The sequence below is a fragment of the Mobula hypostoma genome, chromosome 13, assembly GCF_963921235.1.
Source record: "Mobula hypostoma chromosome 13, sMobHyp1.1, whole genome shotgun sequence".
NCBI classification, from domain to species: Eukaryota; Metazoa; Chordata; class Chondrichthyes; order Myliobatiformes; family Myliobatidae; genus Mobula; species Mobula hypostoma.
Window position 1 is genome coordinate 93,696,027 of NC_086109.1, and position 17,134 is coordinate 93,713,160.

Genomic DNA, 17,134 nt, shown 5'->3' on the forward strand with positions numbered 1-17,134 from the left:
TCAATCCTCCACATAAAAGCACCGAAGGTATGGGGCTTGATCTCCCTCCCACCCCTCATGTCTAAGCAGAGCGGGAAAAATGCAGTTATTCTCCCGCACTCCGAGTCTGATGAATTTGCCGATTATAAATTATCTTTAAAAGTACATCTAAGAAGTAAAGTTCGACTCTGTAACGTTGCAAGGAAAGCGAAAAGCGATTGCAATCTCCAAAGCGAGAAGATGCCGGTTTAGCCTCGCTGGATTTGCTGTCTCAAATGCTCAGGTGTTGGACATTATCTGAGTTGGTTCGCTCTTTCTAAATGGTTATTCCGCATAGCGTTTGTCCAGTAGTTAATAACTGTGATGAAGTCCCCAATACCTTCCCACCACCAGCCTCCCGAGATAGTTGGTTAGTTAGGCTTCGGCTCCGTGCTGCCGTTGGTTGCACCGTTTTCACACATACTGTGGGAATCCGAGTCTGGGCTGTAGCGAGCGCTCTCGATAATATCCAGGGGAATCCCGACTTGGATGTGCGTGGATTCCCGATTGACAGGGCCAGAGAAAGGTCGTATTGCAACCTTGCGAGCCAGAGCCGGCGTGGATATCTTCCAAAAGATCTTTTTCATGGATTTCCTGAACTCTCTTCTCATTAAGCAATACAGCACAGGGTTCAGGCAGCTGTTGGTGTGCGCCAAGCACACAGTGACGGGGAAAGCATAGGTCTGCAAGGAGTAGTATGTGTTGTCCCAAGGTATGACGTTGAGTTTGACCAGGACGCCCCAAAATGTTATCAAGTGATTGGGTAGCCAACAGCAGAAGAAGGCAAGCATAACGATGGTGATGGATCTGGTTACTCGGGACTTTCTCCTGGGGTTGCTGGCACCAATGTGTTGATGTCTCAGGAACCTGATCAGGAGCAAATAAGACAAGGACAAGATGACTAGCGGCAGGATGAAGGCCAGGATGATCATCTGGATGTGGTACAGCGCCAGCCAGTATTGTCCATCGTCCGGGAAGTCCAGCAGACAGAGTTTCTCGCCGGCAGTGGTGCTGACGGTGGCGAAGACGGCGGTGGGCAGCGTGGTCAGGCCGGCGGCGGCCCAGAGTAGCGCACTGACCCATTTGACGGTGCAAGACAGCCGGCTATTCCTTGCCTTCAGAGCCGAAGCCACTGACCAGTAACGGGCGATGCCCATCGCTGTCAGGAAGAAAACGCCCGCGTACATGTTCATGACCGTCACCGACTGGATGATTTTACACATGGCATCTCCAAAGGGCCAGCTGAAGTCCAAGGCTGTGTCCACTGCCCAGAACGGAAGGGTCAGGACGAACTGGAAGTCAGTCGCCGCCAGGTTGAGAATGAAGACACAGATGGTGGACTTGCTGCGCCCTGGTTTAGCCTTCATCAGCAAAAAGACCAGCAAGTACCCAACTAGGCCGACGGCGCAAACCATCGAGTAGGTGATGGAGATGAAGATTCTCAAAACGTGAGAGCCGTCTCCGTGAAACGCCATCTCGTACATGCTGCAGTTATGGGCGCCAGACACTAGAGTACAGTTGTAAATCCACAACGTAGCGTTCAACACCAAGTCATCCATCTCTTCCAACCTGCTGCGTTCGACTGGCGCCAGGCTTGCGAATGAGATTATAACCCAACTCACTCCCGGTGCTTAGCAAAATTAAAGAACCCAAGGTAAGATCTTTGGCTGATGGTGCGGTGTGCAGTTCGGCCCCAGACCTGACCACAGGGTCCCGGAGGCACCTGGGCAGCGGTTGGTTCTCTAGTCCTCTGAGGACAAGGCGTTTGAATTAAGTCAACCTGTACGGCCCGCCCTTTTCCTTGCTCCCATTGGCCTTTCCTTGGCGGATTCTGCGCAGCCACTGGTCCTCGATACATCAATCAGGCGGCAGGCTTTGGCAGGAGGGGCATTTACCCCACGACGCATGCACTTTGCCACTGTCCAGGGTGCTGAAGCTCCAACGATCGGGAAGAGAAAAGATCTTCGCATTTTCAGAGGAAAATTCCTTACTTTATTATTCATTTACTTCTGTTTGTTTTTTTGGAAAGATAGTTACTAAACGTGGGAGTGTTTCAAAAGGACAGGGTGAAGAAGGGTTCTTGTGTTTCGGGGCTCCCAACCTGTTGTACTGCTTTAGAATGACACGGGTACGAGCAAGTCATAGCCTTTCACTGGGGCACTCACTTCGCCCGAGGGCAGAGTGACGAACGAAATTCCTTTGCTCAAGTAAATATTATCACACATTAGGAGCCGAGAAGGGGGAATTTACAGTAAGTGCGCCGTCTCACTGAATCCACGCCGAGGGCGATTCTTCTTAATTCCCCGACGTGAATTTAGGTTCAGTTTAATACTGCAGTTGAATAGGAAAGGTGGTCGTAATTCGAAACGGAATCTATACTCCGTGTTCAGTGATTGGAAAACAGCTTGTACGCGAACGGTGGAGATTTGGCAGACAGAAACCATCCAGCGAAACGAGCCTCGACACCAGTAACAATTCAGACCACAGAATTATTATTATCATCTTAATCCCGCAATAATTATCACGGGAAGAAGCGCAAAATAACAGTACATTTCCTTATAGATATCCGGGGATGTTTTTCTCTGCATCTGAACATATTATGTCTCCCTGCGGGATTACCGTTCCATAATATCCCAATAACCTAATGTTTGGTGTGTTCAGTACCGATCGGTGCCTTCTAGAGTGTTACAGCCCTTCGGCCCAACTCGTTTGTGTCGACCAAGATCTAAACTCAGTGGCCACTTTATTTGCTATCTCCTGTACCTAATAAAGTGACCACTGAATATATGTCCGTAATCTTCTGTCCTATAGACCATTCATTTCAAGGTCTGACGTGTTGTGCATTCAGAGATGCTCTTCTGCTCATCATTGCTGTAACACGTAGTTATTTGAGTTACTGTTGCCTCCCTGTCAGCCTGAACCAGTCTGGCCATTCTCCTCTGACTTCTCTCATTAACAAGGTGGTTTCACCTACAGAACTGCCACTCACTGGATTTTTTTTGTTGTTGTTTTTCGCACCATTCTAGAGATTGTTGTGCTTGAAAATCCCAGGAAATCAGCAGTTTCCAAGATCCTGAAACCTCCCCTTCTGGCACCAACAATCATTCCATGGTCAAATTCACTTAGATCACGCAACTAAACCCCTTGAACATGTCTGCATGCTTATTTTTTTTTGTATGGCACAGAAACAGGCTGTTTGGTCTATCTAGTCCAGGCCGAAACAATTTAAACTGCCTACTCCCATTGACCTGCACAGGGACCATAGACTTCCATATCCCTACTATCCACGTACCTATCCAAACTTCTCTAAATTGTTGAAATCGAGCTCTCATACACCACTTAAGCTGGCAGCTCATTCCACACTCTCATGACCCTCTGAGTGAAGAAGTTTCCCGTCATGTTTCCCTTAAACTTCTCACCTTTCACCCCTTATCCATGACTTCTGACTGTAGTCCTACCCAATCTCAGTAAAAAAAAGACTGCTTGCACTTACCCTAGCTATACCTCTCATAATTTTGTATACTTCTATCAAATCTCTGCTCAATCTTTTACCTTCTGAAGTATACAGCCCTAACCTACTCAATCATTCAATCTTTCCTTATAATTCATCTTCTGTACTCAATAAATTGATTTATGAAGGCCAACGTGCCAAAAGCTTTCTTTATGAACCTATCTACCTGTGATGCTTTTATGCATTCATTTGCCACCACATCTCTCTAGCTATCCATCCTATAGGATGATGATGGTTCCTTTCAGTTAGAAAGGAACTGCGTGTGCGTGAGTGGATTTTAGGTGGGTAGGGGGTTGCACAGGTCCAGACCCACCCTCTTGACATCCCCTCCCAGATCCAGTGGCATGGTGGGGTCCAAGATGGCTGGGGGAAGTTCTGTTGCAGTGAATGGCCAGACCAAGCTTCGATGCAGGGGATGCCCTTTCCGCGCTTCACGGCATGTGTGTGCTAGATGGCTGTTGACCCTACAAGGGTTCATCCGCCCTTTGACAGGTCGTGCTTTTTGTCTTGCAGGGTGTCTAGCCACCCTCCTCACCAGGCAAGCCTGATGGGAGAGCAGGTTTAGTCGCCGACCACCCGACCATGCGACAGGTAGTACTGGGTTACATGGTACCAGTAGCACCCAGACAAGTGACCTGACAGCACATGATTGTTGTCATTGCTACATGATTGGATATTTGCATTAAAGAGCAGGTGTACGGGTGTACCTATATAGAGGCTATTGGGTGGAAACTGGTCCCACTTGCCCAGGTGTCAGGCTTTCAAGTCCATTCGTTCAAGTTTTCTTCTGTTTCTGTTAGTGTGTTTTGTTCAAATGCCACTCCAGTGAGTAATGAAATATCATCTGTGGTCATACTTAAGTGCTGAAACGTGGGTCCCATTTTGGCCGAGCACTCTCCGGGGCAGAGGAGATTTCAGTGACCCTCCTCCATTGAATCGCAAACCCAGGCCCCGGCAAGGGGTTTTGGAGGTTCGAATGCTCATGAGAAGATGTACAGGGACAAATCTGTTATGTCTGTCAAGTCAACACCCTGAAACGATGTTTGGGGTAACAGGGATAATTGGCTGATTTTCAGCTATTTGTACGCTGACAGACCATGTGAATAAAAAGGAACAAGATGATGGAGGAACTCTGAGGGTCAAGTAGCATCTGTAGAGGAAGAGGGATGGACTCATTTTGGGACCCTTCATCAGGATGAGATTGCAGAGAGGAGATGGCTGGTATAAAAGGGAGAGCGGGAAGGAGGAGGTAGGAGCTGGATTTGGAATTGGTTTATTATTGTCACCTGTACTGAGAGACAGTGACTGTGCAGCAGCATTTGCGGGCTGCCCCCCCGCACATGTTTGGTTGCCAACGCAAAATGACGCATTTCACTGGATGTAGACGTGACAAGTAAATGTGGATCAGAAATCCGAAAAGCTTATCTTGCATACAATTCATAGGGGTCAGATCATTACACAGTGCGTGGAGGTTATTTTATAGGCATTCGTTAGTCTTGTGAGACCATGGATTTGCGCCTTGGAAGGTTTCCAGGGCGCAGGCCTGGGCAAGGTTGTATGGAAGATCGGCAGTTGCCCATGCTGCAAGTCTCCCCTCTCCACACCACCGATGTTGTCCAAGGGAAGGGCACTAGGGCCGATACAGCTTGGCACCAGTGTCGTCACAGAGCAATGTGTAGTTAAGTGCCTTGCCCAAGGACACAATATGTTGCCTCAGCCAAGCCTCGAACTAGCAACCTTCGGATCACTAGACCAATGCCTTAACCACTTGGCCACACGCCAACATGGAGGTAGAAGAATGTAAAACAATAAATGCAGAATAAAGTGTAAAAGCTAGTGAGAAAGCACAGTGCAGGTAGGGTCAAGCTTATAATGAGGTAGATTATAAAGTCGAGTTCATCTTGTTCTAGAAAACCATTAAATAGTCTTAGACCAGTGAAGTAGCCTTGCAAATTAAAAAAAGAAATACCTATTGATTGAAAGAAGGCCAGGAAAGATGTCCTGGTCAATGCCCACCCAGAGTCAAATCCAAAAACGAGAATCAGAATCAGGTTTACTATCGCTGATTTATATCATGAAATCTGTTGTTCTGCAGCAACAGTACAGTGCAAGACATAAAAACACTATGTTAAAAGAATAAAGAAAACGTGTAAAAGAGGAACAGTGAGGTAGTCTTCATGGGTTCATTGTCCATTCAGAAATCTAATGATGGAGGGGAAGAAGTTGTTCCCAAAACTTTGAGAGTGAGTCTTCAGGCTCCTGCCGCTCCTCTCTGACGGTGGTAATGAGAAGAGGGCATGTCCCAGATGGTGAGGACCCTCAGTGATGGACCATCTCTTGAAAAGTTTCTGAATGGTGCGGGGGGGGGGATTGTGCCAGCAATAAAGCTGGCTGAGTCTACAACCCTCTACGGTTTATGTGATCCTGTGTATTTGAGCCTCCATACATACAGTGTATTCCTGCACATTCTGTCTAGGTATCATGCCTTGGACTGTCTATCTGGGGGTACCAGAGCCCCCCAGGTTCCAATGCACATTCTCCTCAGATTACTAGTTGACTATTTTCACTTGTGTCTTGTTTTAGTTACGGTTCCCCTGTGCCTTGTCTTGTTCGTCTGTTTAAATTTCTTCTGTATTGTTCATCTTTGTTGAGTCCTGAGTTTACTGATGTTCTGTGTGTAGTGAATCTCAAGTCCTAACCCATATTCTCTACTAACCAAACCCCAAGTGAAGATTCTTGGTTCAACTCCATTCTTGTCTCGGGTCTCCTCTGCACTTGGGTCCACCTGGTCTGTCTTCCCTGGTAGTCCACTGTCTAAAGATATGGAACTTCACCACAGCAACCCCAGCTCAAACCCAGTCTGCCAACCACTCATAATACACTAGGTACCTAATAATTTTATACATTTCTACTTGGACTCCATTCTTCCACAGAAAGCAACTCCGTTCTATCCAATTTCTGCTCTAACAATAGGCATCAGACCTGAAACATTAACTCTGTTTCTCTCTCCGCAATTGCTGTCTGACTTGTTGAATGTTTCTGTTTGTGTATGCAATGTTTACCTCAGCTAAAACCTTCCAAGTCCTAGTAATTTTGTTTTACTTTTCTAATTCACTTCATTAGTTTGATTCATGACTTGAAGACATTTACTTGATATCTATTTACTGCTTGCTATTTCTCAGCAAAGATTGAAGATTTTTGTAAAAGATTGGCTTATTTGTCACTTGAACACATACTACCTGTTCAGTCTCCTGCCAACTGGTAGGGGATACAGAAACATCTTAGCCAAAGAAGTAAGACTGAAAAACAGCTTCTTCCCAAGGGCTGTTAAGCAGCTGAATGCTACACCCTGGCTTGCCACTGGCCTTGAGTGTTATGGACTATTGAAGTCACTTGTTGCATGCAAAGATGAAATTTGTTTTAAATTAAGCCATACACCGTGTATTATAAATACCTATTTTGCACAGACAGGAGCAGTACACAATCTCATTGCCTTGGGCAATGGCCATGAAGTTCCATTCTATTCTACACTGATTGAAACATACAGTGAAACGCGTCACTGCATCAGCAACCAGCACAATTCGAGGACTGTCCTGGGGGCAGCCCGCAAGTATTGCCATTCTTCTGCTGCCAATGTAACGTGCCCACAGCTTGCTAACCCTCACCCGTATGTCTTTGGAACATGGGAGGAAACTGGAGCACCGGGCTGAAACCTGCCTTGTCAAGGGGAGAACTGCTAACTCCTAACAGACAGCGATGGAAAGTGAACCCCGATCACTGCCACTGTAAAGTGTCATGCTAGTCGCTGTACAACCACACTTAGTATTCCTAACTCTCTCTTGATTTAAGAGATTTATCATACGCATACACATTCATTTAATTAAACAACTGTACTAGTGGTAATTAACTTTCGTTTTGTCACCAAAGACTTATAAATTTCTATAGATGTATGGTGAATTCTGACTGGTTGCATCATCTCTTGATATGGAGGCTCCAAAGCACAGGATCACAAGAGGCTGACGAGGGTTGCAGACTCAGACAGTTCCATCACAGGCACTGCCCTCCCCACCTCTGAGGAGTTTGTGCCTCCAGAAGGTGGCGTCCATTACTAAGGACTCTCTCCATGCAGGATATATCCCCTTCTCGTTACTGTCATCAGGGACGAGGCACAGGAGCCTGAAGACCCAGCCTCAACAGTTCAGGAACAGCACCTTCCCCTCCACCATCAGATGTTTGAAAGGTCCATGAACCCACGCAAACACCCTCATTATTTTTTTACTTCTGCACTAATTATTTATTTTGTAATTTATAGTAATTTTACGTCTTTGTGCTGTACTGCTGCTGTCCTTTCTGACAGTCTCACTACATGCTGCCTTTACTTGTCTACCAATTGTCCCATCCTCAGTCCTATCACTCTGGTTCCCATCACCCCGGCAAATTAATTTAAACCTTTCTCAACAGTTCTGGGAAACCTGGTTGCAAGGATATCGGTTCCCCTTGGGCTCAGGTGTAACCCATCCCATTTGTACAGGCGTCCCATTTGTACGGGCATTCCGCTTGTATGGGCATCCCATTTGTACAGGGATACCATTTGTACAGGCATCCCATTTGTACAGGCATCCCAATTATACAGGCATCCCATTTGTACAGGCATTCCATTTGTACAGGTCATTCCTTCCCTATAGGAGATCCCAATGATCCAGAAATCTGAAACCCTGCCCCCCCCACACGCTCTTCAGCCATGCATTCATCTGCCAAATCAACCTATCCTTACGCTCACTGGCATGTGGCACAGGCGGCAATCCAGAGATTGCTACCCTGGAGGTCCTGCTTTTCGGTTTTTTACCTAGCTCTCAATATTCTTCCTTCACGACCTCTTCCCTTTTCCTACCTCTGTCATTGGTGCCAATACGTGTCAAGGCTTCTGGCTGCTCACATTTTGCTTTAGAATGCTGTGGACCGAATCGGAATGTCACCGATTCTGCCACCTGGGAGGCAACATACCAGCGGGTGTCTCTGTTGCGTCCACAGAACCTCGCGTCTACTCCTCCACCTATGGAATCCCCTATCACTACTGCAGTCCTCTTCCCCCTCCTTCCCTTCTGAGCCACAGCGCCAGACTGTGGGCCAGAGACCTGGTCACGGCAGCTTCCCCTTGATAGACCATCCCCCCTCAACAGTACCCAAAACATTATATATATTATTGAGGGGAACAGCCACAGAGGTACTCTGTACTGGCTGCCCACTTCCTTTCCCTCTCCGGACAGTCATCCAAGTACCTGCCTCATGCAACTTAGTGCTGACTACCTCCCACTTGCTCCTATTTTTCACCTCCTCAGTCTCTACCCGGGGCTCACATGGCTGACAATAGTAAAACCGAGAAGCTGCTGACTTGATGACGAAGCCCACAAACACCGCCAAAGGACAGAGACAGGGGAGCTTCATTGCTGCCTTAAACACCAGTGGCGTAACAGACAGTAAGTGTTTAGGGATGGGTTATAATATCCAACAGGAGATGGAGTTTGCTGATAGGAAAATAATAAAGTTCAAAGTTCAAAGTAAATGTCATTATCAAAGTACATATATGTCACCGTATACAAACTTGGGCATACAGTACTCAGCAAAACTATTGAATAGTAACCATAACCGTCAATGAAAGATCAACCAGAGTGCAGAAGACCACAAACTGTGCAAATGCAAATATAAATAAATAGCAATAAATAACAAGAACATGAGATAATGAAATATCTTTAGTCCTTAAAGTGAGTTAATTGGTGGCAGGAACATTTCAATGATGAGGCAAGTGAGTGTAGTTATCCCTTTTTGTTCAAGAGCCTGGTGGTTGTGGGGCAATAACTGTTCTTGAACTTGGTGGTGCAAGTGCTGAGGCTCTTGTACCTTCTTCCTGACGGCAGCAGCAAGTAGAGAGCATGGCCTGGGTGGTGGGGCTCTCTGATAATGGTTGCTGCTTTGTAGACTTCAGCAGAAAAAAAGATAACACAAGTAGAAAATAACAGATAATTCTGTTCCAGTAGAGTCTGATGGGGAAATGTTATTTTAAAATAATTGGTTCTTGGAATTTATTTTTTCATTTTGGCTGACAGTGAAGGCAAAGAAAATGTGATGGTTTAAGAATCTCACTACTTAAAGCAAATGTTTGTGGAGAAACACCAGTTTGAACTGTCAAAGTGATTGATGGTTTTTCTTGGCTGGTTCAGATCGAGAGTCTCTTCCACACTTCTGTCTCTCATGGAAGTTCAATGTTGGCAATTTATGGGATAGACAACCAGGAGCCTGTAATCAACTTAGTGTAATGTTAGGTTTCTACACAGATGATTGATATAACAAATTATCTGCAATGTAAACAGGAAATGCTGGGGACCCTTCAGAAGGTCTTCACTTCAGATTTTCACCACTTGCAGTTTTTTCTTATTTTCATTTATAAATCACTTAAAACTATTCAACTTTCCAAATCACTTCAAATTCTCCCTGACCTCCAGCTTGGCTGATAGTTGCAGAATTCCTGCAGCTTCTTGTGAGGAGTTTGCATGTTCGCCCCGTGACCGCGTAGGTTTCCTCCGGGTGCTCTGGTTTCCTCCCACATTCCAAAGATGTACCGGTTGTTAGGTTAATTGGTCATTGTAATTTATCCTGTGATTAGGCTGGACGGTGCGGCTTGAAGTGTTGGAAGGCCTGTTCTATGCTGAACCTCAATAACTAAGTGTACACTAAAGTGAAGGTTTCTCTGGCAGTCAATCTGGGCTGGAGATGCTATCTTAAGTTCTACATCTCATATATACTGTAGTTCTGAAGGAAGGTCTCATACCTGAAACGTGAACCCATTTTCTCCTCCCACAGAGGCTACCTGACCAGCTGAGTGTTTCCAGTACTGCCTTTTTAATTTGGATTTCCAGCATTTTTGACCTTTATGAGTCTGCTCCGCCATTCGATCATAGTGGATTTCTTTTCCCTCTCAATTCCATAGGGGAGGGGAGGAAAAGATGGTGGTGTGACGCAGCGTGTGCGGCCGCTCTGAAATGATATCGTATGTGTAACTAGGAGCCGTGCACAATCCTGATTTGACGGAGACAGCTGTAAGAAGCACGGAGGAACATCTGGAGAAACTTCTGAAATGCCTGCTTCGCTGCCATTGCTACTGTGCAATCGAGAATCTCTGGAGGGGAAGGCCCCAAATCCTTGGCTTTGCCTATTGCCTGTTGCCGGGGCCGGGGTGGAAGTGCTCAGCAGAGATGGTGCTCGGTGCTCGGTGTCGGAGGCTCGAAGTTTTTGGACGGAGTCAGAGTCGGCTGTGGTCGGGTGCTTCCAGGATGCTGCATCGGCAAGTTTGCAGCACTGGAAGCTCATGGCAGGGAGAGTTTCTCCCTTCAACCGTCTGTGTGAGATGATGGGATTTTCGAGAGACTTTGAGTCTTTTTTTTACCGTGCCCATGGTCTGTTCTTCATCAAATTTCGGTATTGCTTTGCTCTGTTGTAACTATATGTTATAATTATGTGGTTTTTGTCAGTTTTTTTTTAGTCTTGGTTTGTCTTGTGTTTCTGTGATATCACTCTGGAGGAACAAATGCATCAATTCTTAATGCATGCATTACTAAATGACAATAAAAGAGGACTGCATGTCCTCATAATCTAATCTAATCTAATCTAATCTAATTCCATTCTCCTTCCTTCTCCCCCCTTCTCCCCATAACCTTTGACACCCTGACTAATCAAGAGTCTATCAACCTCCACTTTAAATATACAAGCTGACTTGGCCTCCATAGCCTTCTGTAGCACTGAATTTCACTGATTTACCACCCTCTGGCTGAAGAAATTGTGAGGTTGTGCCCTCTGGTCCTAGACCCCCCCACTTTATGAAACATCCTCTCCGCATCCACTCTGTGTGGGCCATTCAACATTTGACAGGTCTCAATGAGATCCCCTCGCGTTCTTCTAAATTCCAGTGAGTACAGGCCCAGAGCCATCAAATGTTTCTCATATCAGAAGCCTTTCATTCCTGGAATCATTAATGTGAATCTCCCTTGAACCCTCTCCCCCAATGTCAGCACATTCTTTCTAAGATAAGGGGCCTAAAACTGCTCACAATACCCAAGTGAGGCCTCACCAGTGCTTTATATAGTCTCAAAATTACATCCTTGCTTTTATATTCTAGTGCTCTCAAAATGACTGCTAACATTGCATTTGCTTTCTTCACCACTGACTCAACCTGCAAGTTAACCCTTAAGGTTCAGCCCAGTACATCAAGGGTGAAACCCTCCCAACCATTGAGCACATCTATGTGAAACGTTGCTGTAGAAAAGAAACATCCATCATCAAAGCTCCTCACCACCCAGACCAGGCTCTCTTCTCCCTGCTTCCATCAGGTAGCAGGCACAAGAGCCTCAGGACTCGCACCACCAGGTTCCAGAACAGTTACTACCCCTCAAACATCAGGCTCTTGAACAAAAGGGGGTAGTTACACTCAGTTAAGAACTTTGTTATATTGTTATTTCATGCTGGTTATTTATTGTTATTTACTTATATCTGTATTTGCACAGTTTGTTTACAGTTACTGACTGTTCTATAGATTTGCTAAGTATGCCTGCAGTAAAAGAATCTTGAACTTTGAACTTTGAAGGGGATGGCCAGAGGGGTACACTGCATTGGCTCCTTAAACTCTATTCCCTTCCTGACTGCCACCTAGTTTCCTGTGTCCTGCACCTTGGGTGTAACTTCCTCTCTATATGTCCTATCTATCACCCCTTCAGCTTCCTGAATGATCCGGAGTTCATCCAGTTCCAGTTCAACTCCTTAACACGGATTGTTGGAAGCTGCAGCTGGATGCACTTCTGGTAGTTGTAGTCGTCAGGGACGCCGGAAGTCTCCCTGCCTTCCCACATCCCGCAAGAGGAGCATTCCACTATCCTGCCTGGCATCTCTATTGTTCGAACTGATCAAATGTAAAGGGATGCGGGGGGGAACTCTCCCTCCAGGTTTTCTTTTTTTGCCGCCTTTGACTGAAGCCTCTCCTTGCCGAAGCCTTGAAGAGCTAAAGCCTCAAAACTCCCCTTTAATTCTGTCCACTCCAACGATGGCCGCCCCGCTTGCCTTCCTTCAGTTTGTTCTTGCTAATCAATCCCAAACACTGATTGGTCACTGGCCAGAGCGCCAAAAAACTGCTGTGAGTTGCTGACTTTTATACTTGGCCAGCGAACCAGAGTAAAATTCTGCCCTCTCAACCTTCTGAAATCCCGTTTGGTTGCTGGTCAAGACTCTCTGCTGTTTGATGGCTTCAGGCCTGTACTCACCCAAATTCAGAAGAATGGGGGAGGGGGTGATGGGCAAGAGGCCACAGCTCCCAAATAGAGGGATGTCCATTTAGAACAGAGATGGGGAGGGATTTCTTCAGCCAGAGGGTGGTGGATCTCTGGAATTCCACAAGAGGGCAAGTCATTGCGTATATCTAAGGCAGGGGTTGATAGATTCTTGATTAGTGAGGATATGAAGGGTTCCAGGGAGAGGGCAGGAGATTGGGGCTGAGAGCGAAATGGATCCAACATGGTGAAATGGAAGAGCAGACTCGATGGGCTAAATGGCCTAATTCTGTTCCTATATCTTATTGTCTTATGACCTGATGGTCTCATCTATAGAGAGAGCACATTTCTGGTCAATAACTCAGCCCTGTTCAAAGTAAGTTTATTATATGTCTCCATATACAACTCTGAGATTCATTTTCTTGTGGGCATACTCAATAATAGAGTCAAGGAAAGAGCACACCAACATGATAATTCAACCGGTGTGCAAAAGACAACAAGCTGTGCAAATACAAAATGAAAGAAACAATCATAATAAAAAAATAGGCAATAAATATCAAGGATATGAGATGAAGAGTCCTTGAATACTACAGCAGAAAGAGCATGAAGAATGCAGAATTCCTTAGGAATGTCACTTGGACAGTTTCACAGATAGGTGAAGCTTAGGGCAGGGGTTCCCAGCCTGGTGTCCATGGAGCCCTTGTTTAATGATATTGGTCCATGGCATAAACAAAGTGGGAACCCCTGGCTTAGAGGGATATGTGCCAAATGCAGGCAAGTGGCACTAACTCAGATGGGACTCTTGGTCAGCGTGAACTATAAGCACAAGAGATTCTGCATATATTGGAATTCCAGAGCAACACACACGAAATGCTAGAGGAACTCAGCAGGACAGGCAGCATCCATGGAGAGGAATAAAGAGCCGGCATAGTGGATCGAGACCCTTCATCAGATTGGCCCATACTGTCCGCTCTTTATTCCTCACTTTAGGTGTTGCCTGATCAGCATGGGCCAGATGGGCTGAAGGGCCTGGTTCTGTCCAGTATGACCGTATTCAGGAGCAGATTTAAACTGCAATGGATTAAATCTGAAACAGAGAGGGTCTCAGAGGAAAGATCCAGTTGTGAGTTTTAGGAGGAGTGATGCCACAGATAAGAAGGTAAACAAAATAATGAAAATGAGCAAATTTAAAAACTTACACAGAAGTTCCCTCAGGCAGAATTCTAAAGGGAGAGCATTGCTGAATAAATGCCAATGAGTTGACGAATAATCCAAAAAAAATACAAGGGCTGAAATACACTGCATAGCACAGTGAACACTTCAAACAACTTTTTATAAAGCTGCTTACATTGTAGATACATGCTGTGATTTATGTATTTATGCATATTTTATCCATATCTGCACTTTAAACTCTAACTTATTTTTACATAATTCTTTATTCTTCACGATAGTTGATTGCTGTTTTTGTTGCATGTCACACCAACACACCATCCTAGTTAGTTCCTCAGCCCCTCTGTCTATTACCCCTGGCACTACATTGCCCTTGAACTCTGCCATGGACGGTCCCAAGCCCGGCTGCGGGAGGAGAAGGGTTGGGTATGGGGCTAGCAACTCCATCCCATAAAACCCAGCGCTACAGAAATGCCAGTAGAAGCTCCAAAGGCCTCAGCCCTGGGCGAGAAAGCTCCAAAGGCCTCAGCCCTGGGCGAGAAAGCTCCAAAGGCCTCAGCCCTGGGTGAGAAAGAATACACAAAGAAGATGGGCTACACTTAGAGACAATGTGAAAGAATGGCCTGGGACTGAGGACTGATGAGCTACTTTCGGTGGCCTATGCCCCAGTAGGGATAATGGGATCAAGAAGAATAATAATAATACACTGCACTGTAAACACTTTAAACCACTGTTTATAATGCTGTTTACATTGTAAATACATGTTGGTATTTATGTATTAGGCCAGCAGTGCAGTGGCATCTGCACCAGACTTCAAGGCGAGTGGTCCTGGCTTTGAATCTTCCATCCCTGTTCGGTTGAGCGTTGAGCTAGCAACTTGGGCTTTCAAAATCAGATAAAAAATACCAAAGAAACAGCAAAGTCGCCACCACAAGCCGTGGAAAGGAACAACAATTTATGTATTTATGCACATTTTATTCCATATCTGTACTTCAAGCTCTGACTTTATTTTTTAAATTTAATTCTTTAATAATCGGTTAGCAGAGGGGAAGAGGCGATTCAGGATCAGCTTCTTCCTCTCTGCCATCCGATTTCTGAATGGACCTTGAACCCAGGGACACTACCTCACTACTTTTTTATTTCTGTTTTTTTTGTACTACTAACATTAACTTAACTATTTAATAAACATATACATACTTACTGTAACCCAAACAACAGGAATTCTGCAGATGCTGGAAATTCAAGCAACATACTAGTCCTGACGAAGGGTCTCGGCCTGAAACGTCGACTGCGCCTCTTCCTATAGATGCTGCTTGGCCTGCTGCGTTCACCAGCAACTTTGATGTATCTTACTGTAACCCAGTTTTTTCTCTGTAGTTATTTATCATGTATTTCATTGTACCTCTACTGTAAGTTGACAAATTTCATGGCATATACCAGTGATACTAAATCTGATTCTGATTCTAATAATTGTTGACGTTTTTTATTGCACGCCACACCCTGACCAACACACACACACATACACACAACAAAAAATGGATATGGCAAATAAAATTGATCCCAAAGTTGTTCCTAAGATCTACAGTACCTTGCTGTTGTACTGAGAAGCATTCAGGAAATGAGGAAAGGGAACTTCTTTGAATACATTGCATTCCAAACAGTCAGCAAGCCCAAGAAGGCTATGAAGTAAGATAATTATGGCATTGCTCTTTCTTCACTGTTGACACAAACAATATGCAAGCACTGAGTCCTGCCTTGGGTAATTTTACACAGATCTACTGCACCGACATTTGGACCAGTTCTACACCCCAATTTGTTTGAGGTTTGTGTGGTTTGCATTTAATGATGGGTATCTCAGAGCAGTTCAAACACAGTTACACTAATGCCATGCAATACCATTCTGATCCAATTAGTATCAAACCAGTCGCCTTCAATGGAATACCAATTCAATTCTCCACCAAATCCCGGTAATTACATAATAAAAAAAACCAGAAGTCTGCTTAAATAGAAGTCCGAGTAGCCTCCAACCTGATGGTTTTTCTAATTTCTGGTAATATCTCCCCCTTACCCTTCTGTCTTGTTCTGGCTCCTCTCTCACCCCTTCTCTTCTCTTCACCTGTCCATCACCTCCCTCCTTCACAAGTATACCTACCTTTCTTTAGAAAGAAAAACGAGATCAGTGCACTGTATCCCAGATTTCATCCCACCAGGAGCAATACATCACAGCTTGTCAACTCAAAGTATTCCTGCACTGAGGGACAGTGTACCACTCAAGTTTTCTAATTGAAGATTAACTTTAATCTTCCTTGAACAAGAAGGCACAACAGCACCTCCATTTCCTTGCACCCCCCACCCCCCATCATCTTAACTGAATTTTATAGGAGCATCATTGAGAGCATCCTGACGAGCTGCATCTCATCTGGTATGGGAGCAGCAGAGCATTGGACCGCAAGTCCCTACAAATTACCGTGAGAATGGCTGAGAGGATCATAGCAGTCTCTCTACCATCATCGGGGATATTTATCAGGAGTGCTGTCTAGGTAGGGTTGTTATAATTATCAAAGATCCCACCCGTCCATCCAGCATCCTCTTTGACTTTCTACCAGCAGGCAGGAGACTCCGATGCGTAAAAACAAGAACAGTTAGGATGGGGAACAATTTCTTCCCCCAGGCTACTAGGCTTCTGAACTCCCTGCAATATCGCATTCAGTGTGTCACTGGTTAATCTGTTCTGTACCCAACAATATTTAATTCATGCACTTTACTTTGTTTACTTATGTGTAATTCATTTGTAGAATTTATCCTTACTTTCATAAGTTATTGTGTGTTATGTGTACTACTGTGCTTTACACACTAGTTTGGAGAAAAGTCTCATTTGATGGTATGCATGTATATAATTTAATGACAATAAACTTGACTTGACTTTATTTGTCACATGTCCTGCCGAGGGGTTTTGGCCCGAAATGCCGGCTGTACTTCTTTTCCATAGATGCTGCCTGGCCTGCTGAGTTCCTCCAGCTGTTTGTGTGTGTTGCTTGGATTTCCAGCACTGCAGATTTTCTTGTTTGTGTTCTCGACAGTTATAACTTATTTATTTATTATTATTTCTTCTTTTATTTCTCTT

The 17,134-nt window shown here is 45.0% G+C and overlaps 1 protein-coding gene across 1 annotated transcript; it reads right to left on the reverse strand.

The window, feature by feature from the left end:
• Nucleotides 1–389: 389 nt before the first annotated feature.
• On the reverse strand, nucleotides 390–1,577 carry LOC134355347 (relaxin-3 receptor 1-like). The gene has a single exon (XM_063065103.1). It carries the CDS (start codon nucleotides 1,575–1,577, stop codon nucleotides 390–392), a length of 1,188 nt encoding a protein of 395 aa, XP_062921173.1.
• Between the last annotated feature and the right edge of the window lie 15,557 nt (nucleotides 1,578–17,134).

What these genes read in the sequence shown, in the direction of transcription:
- LOC134355347 (XM_063065103.1), bottom strand. Translation starts at nt 1,577, where the DNA reads ATGGATGACTTGGTGTTGAACGCTACGTTGTGGATTTACAACTGTACT.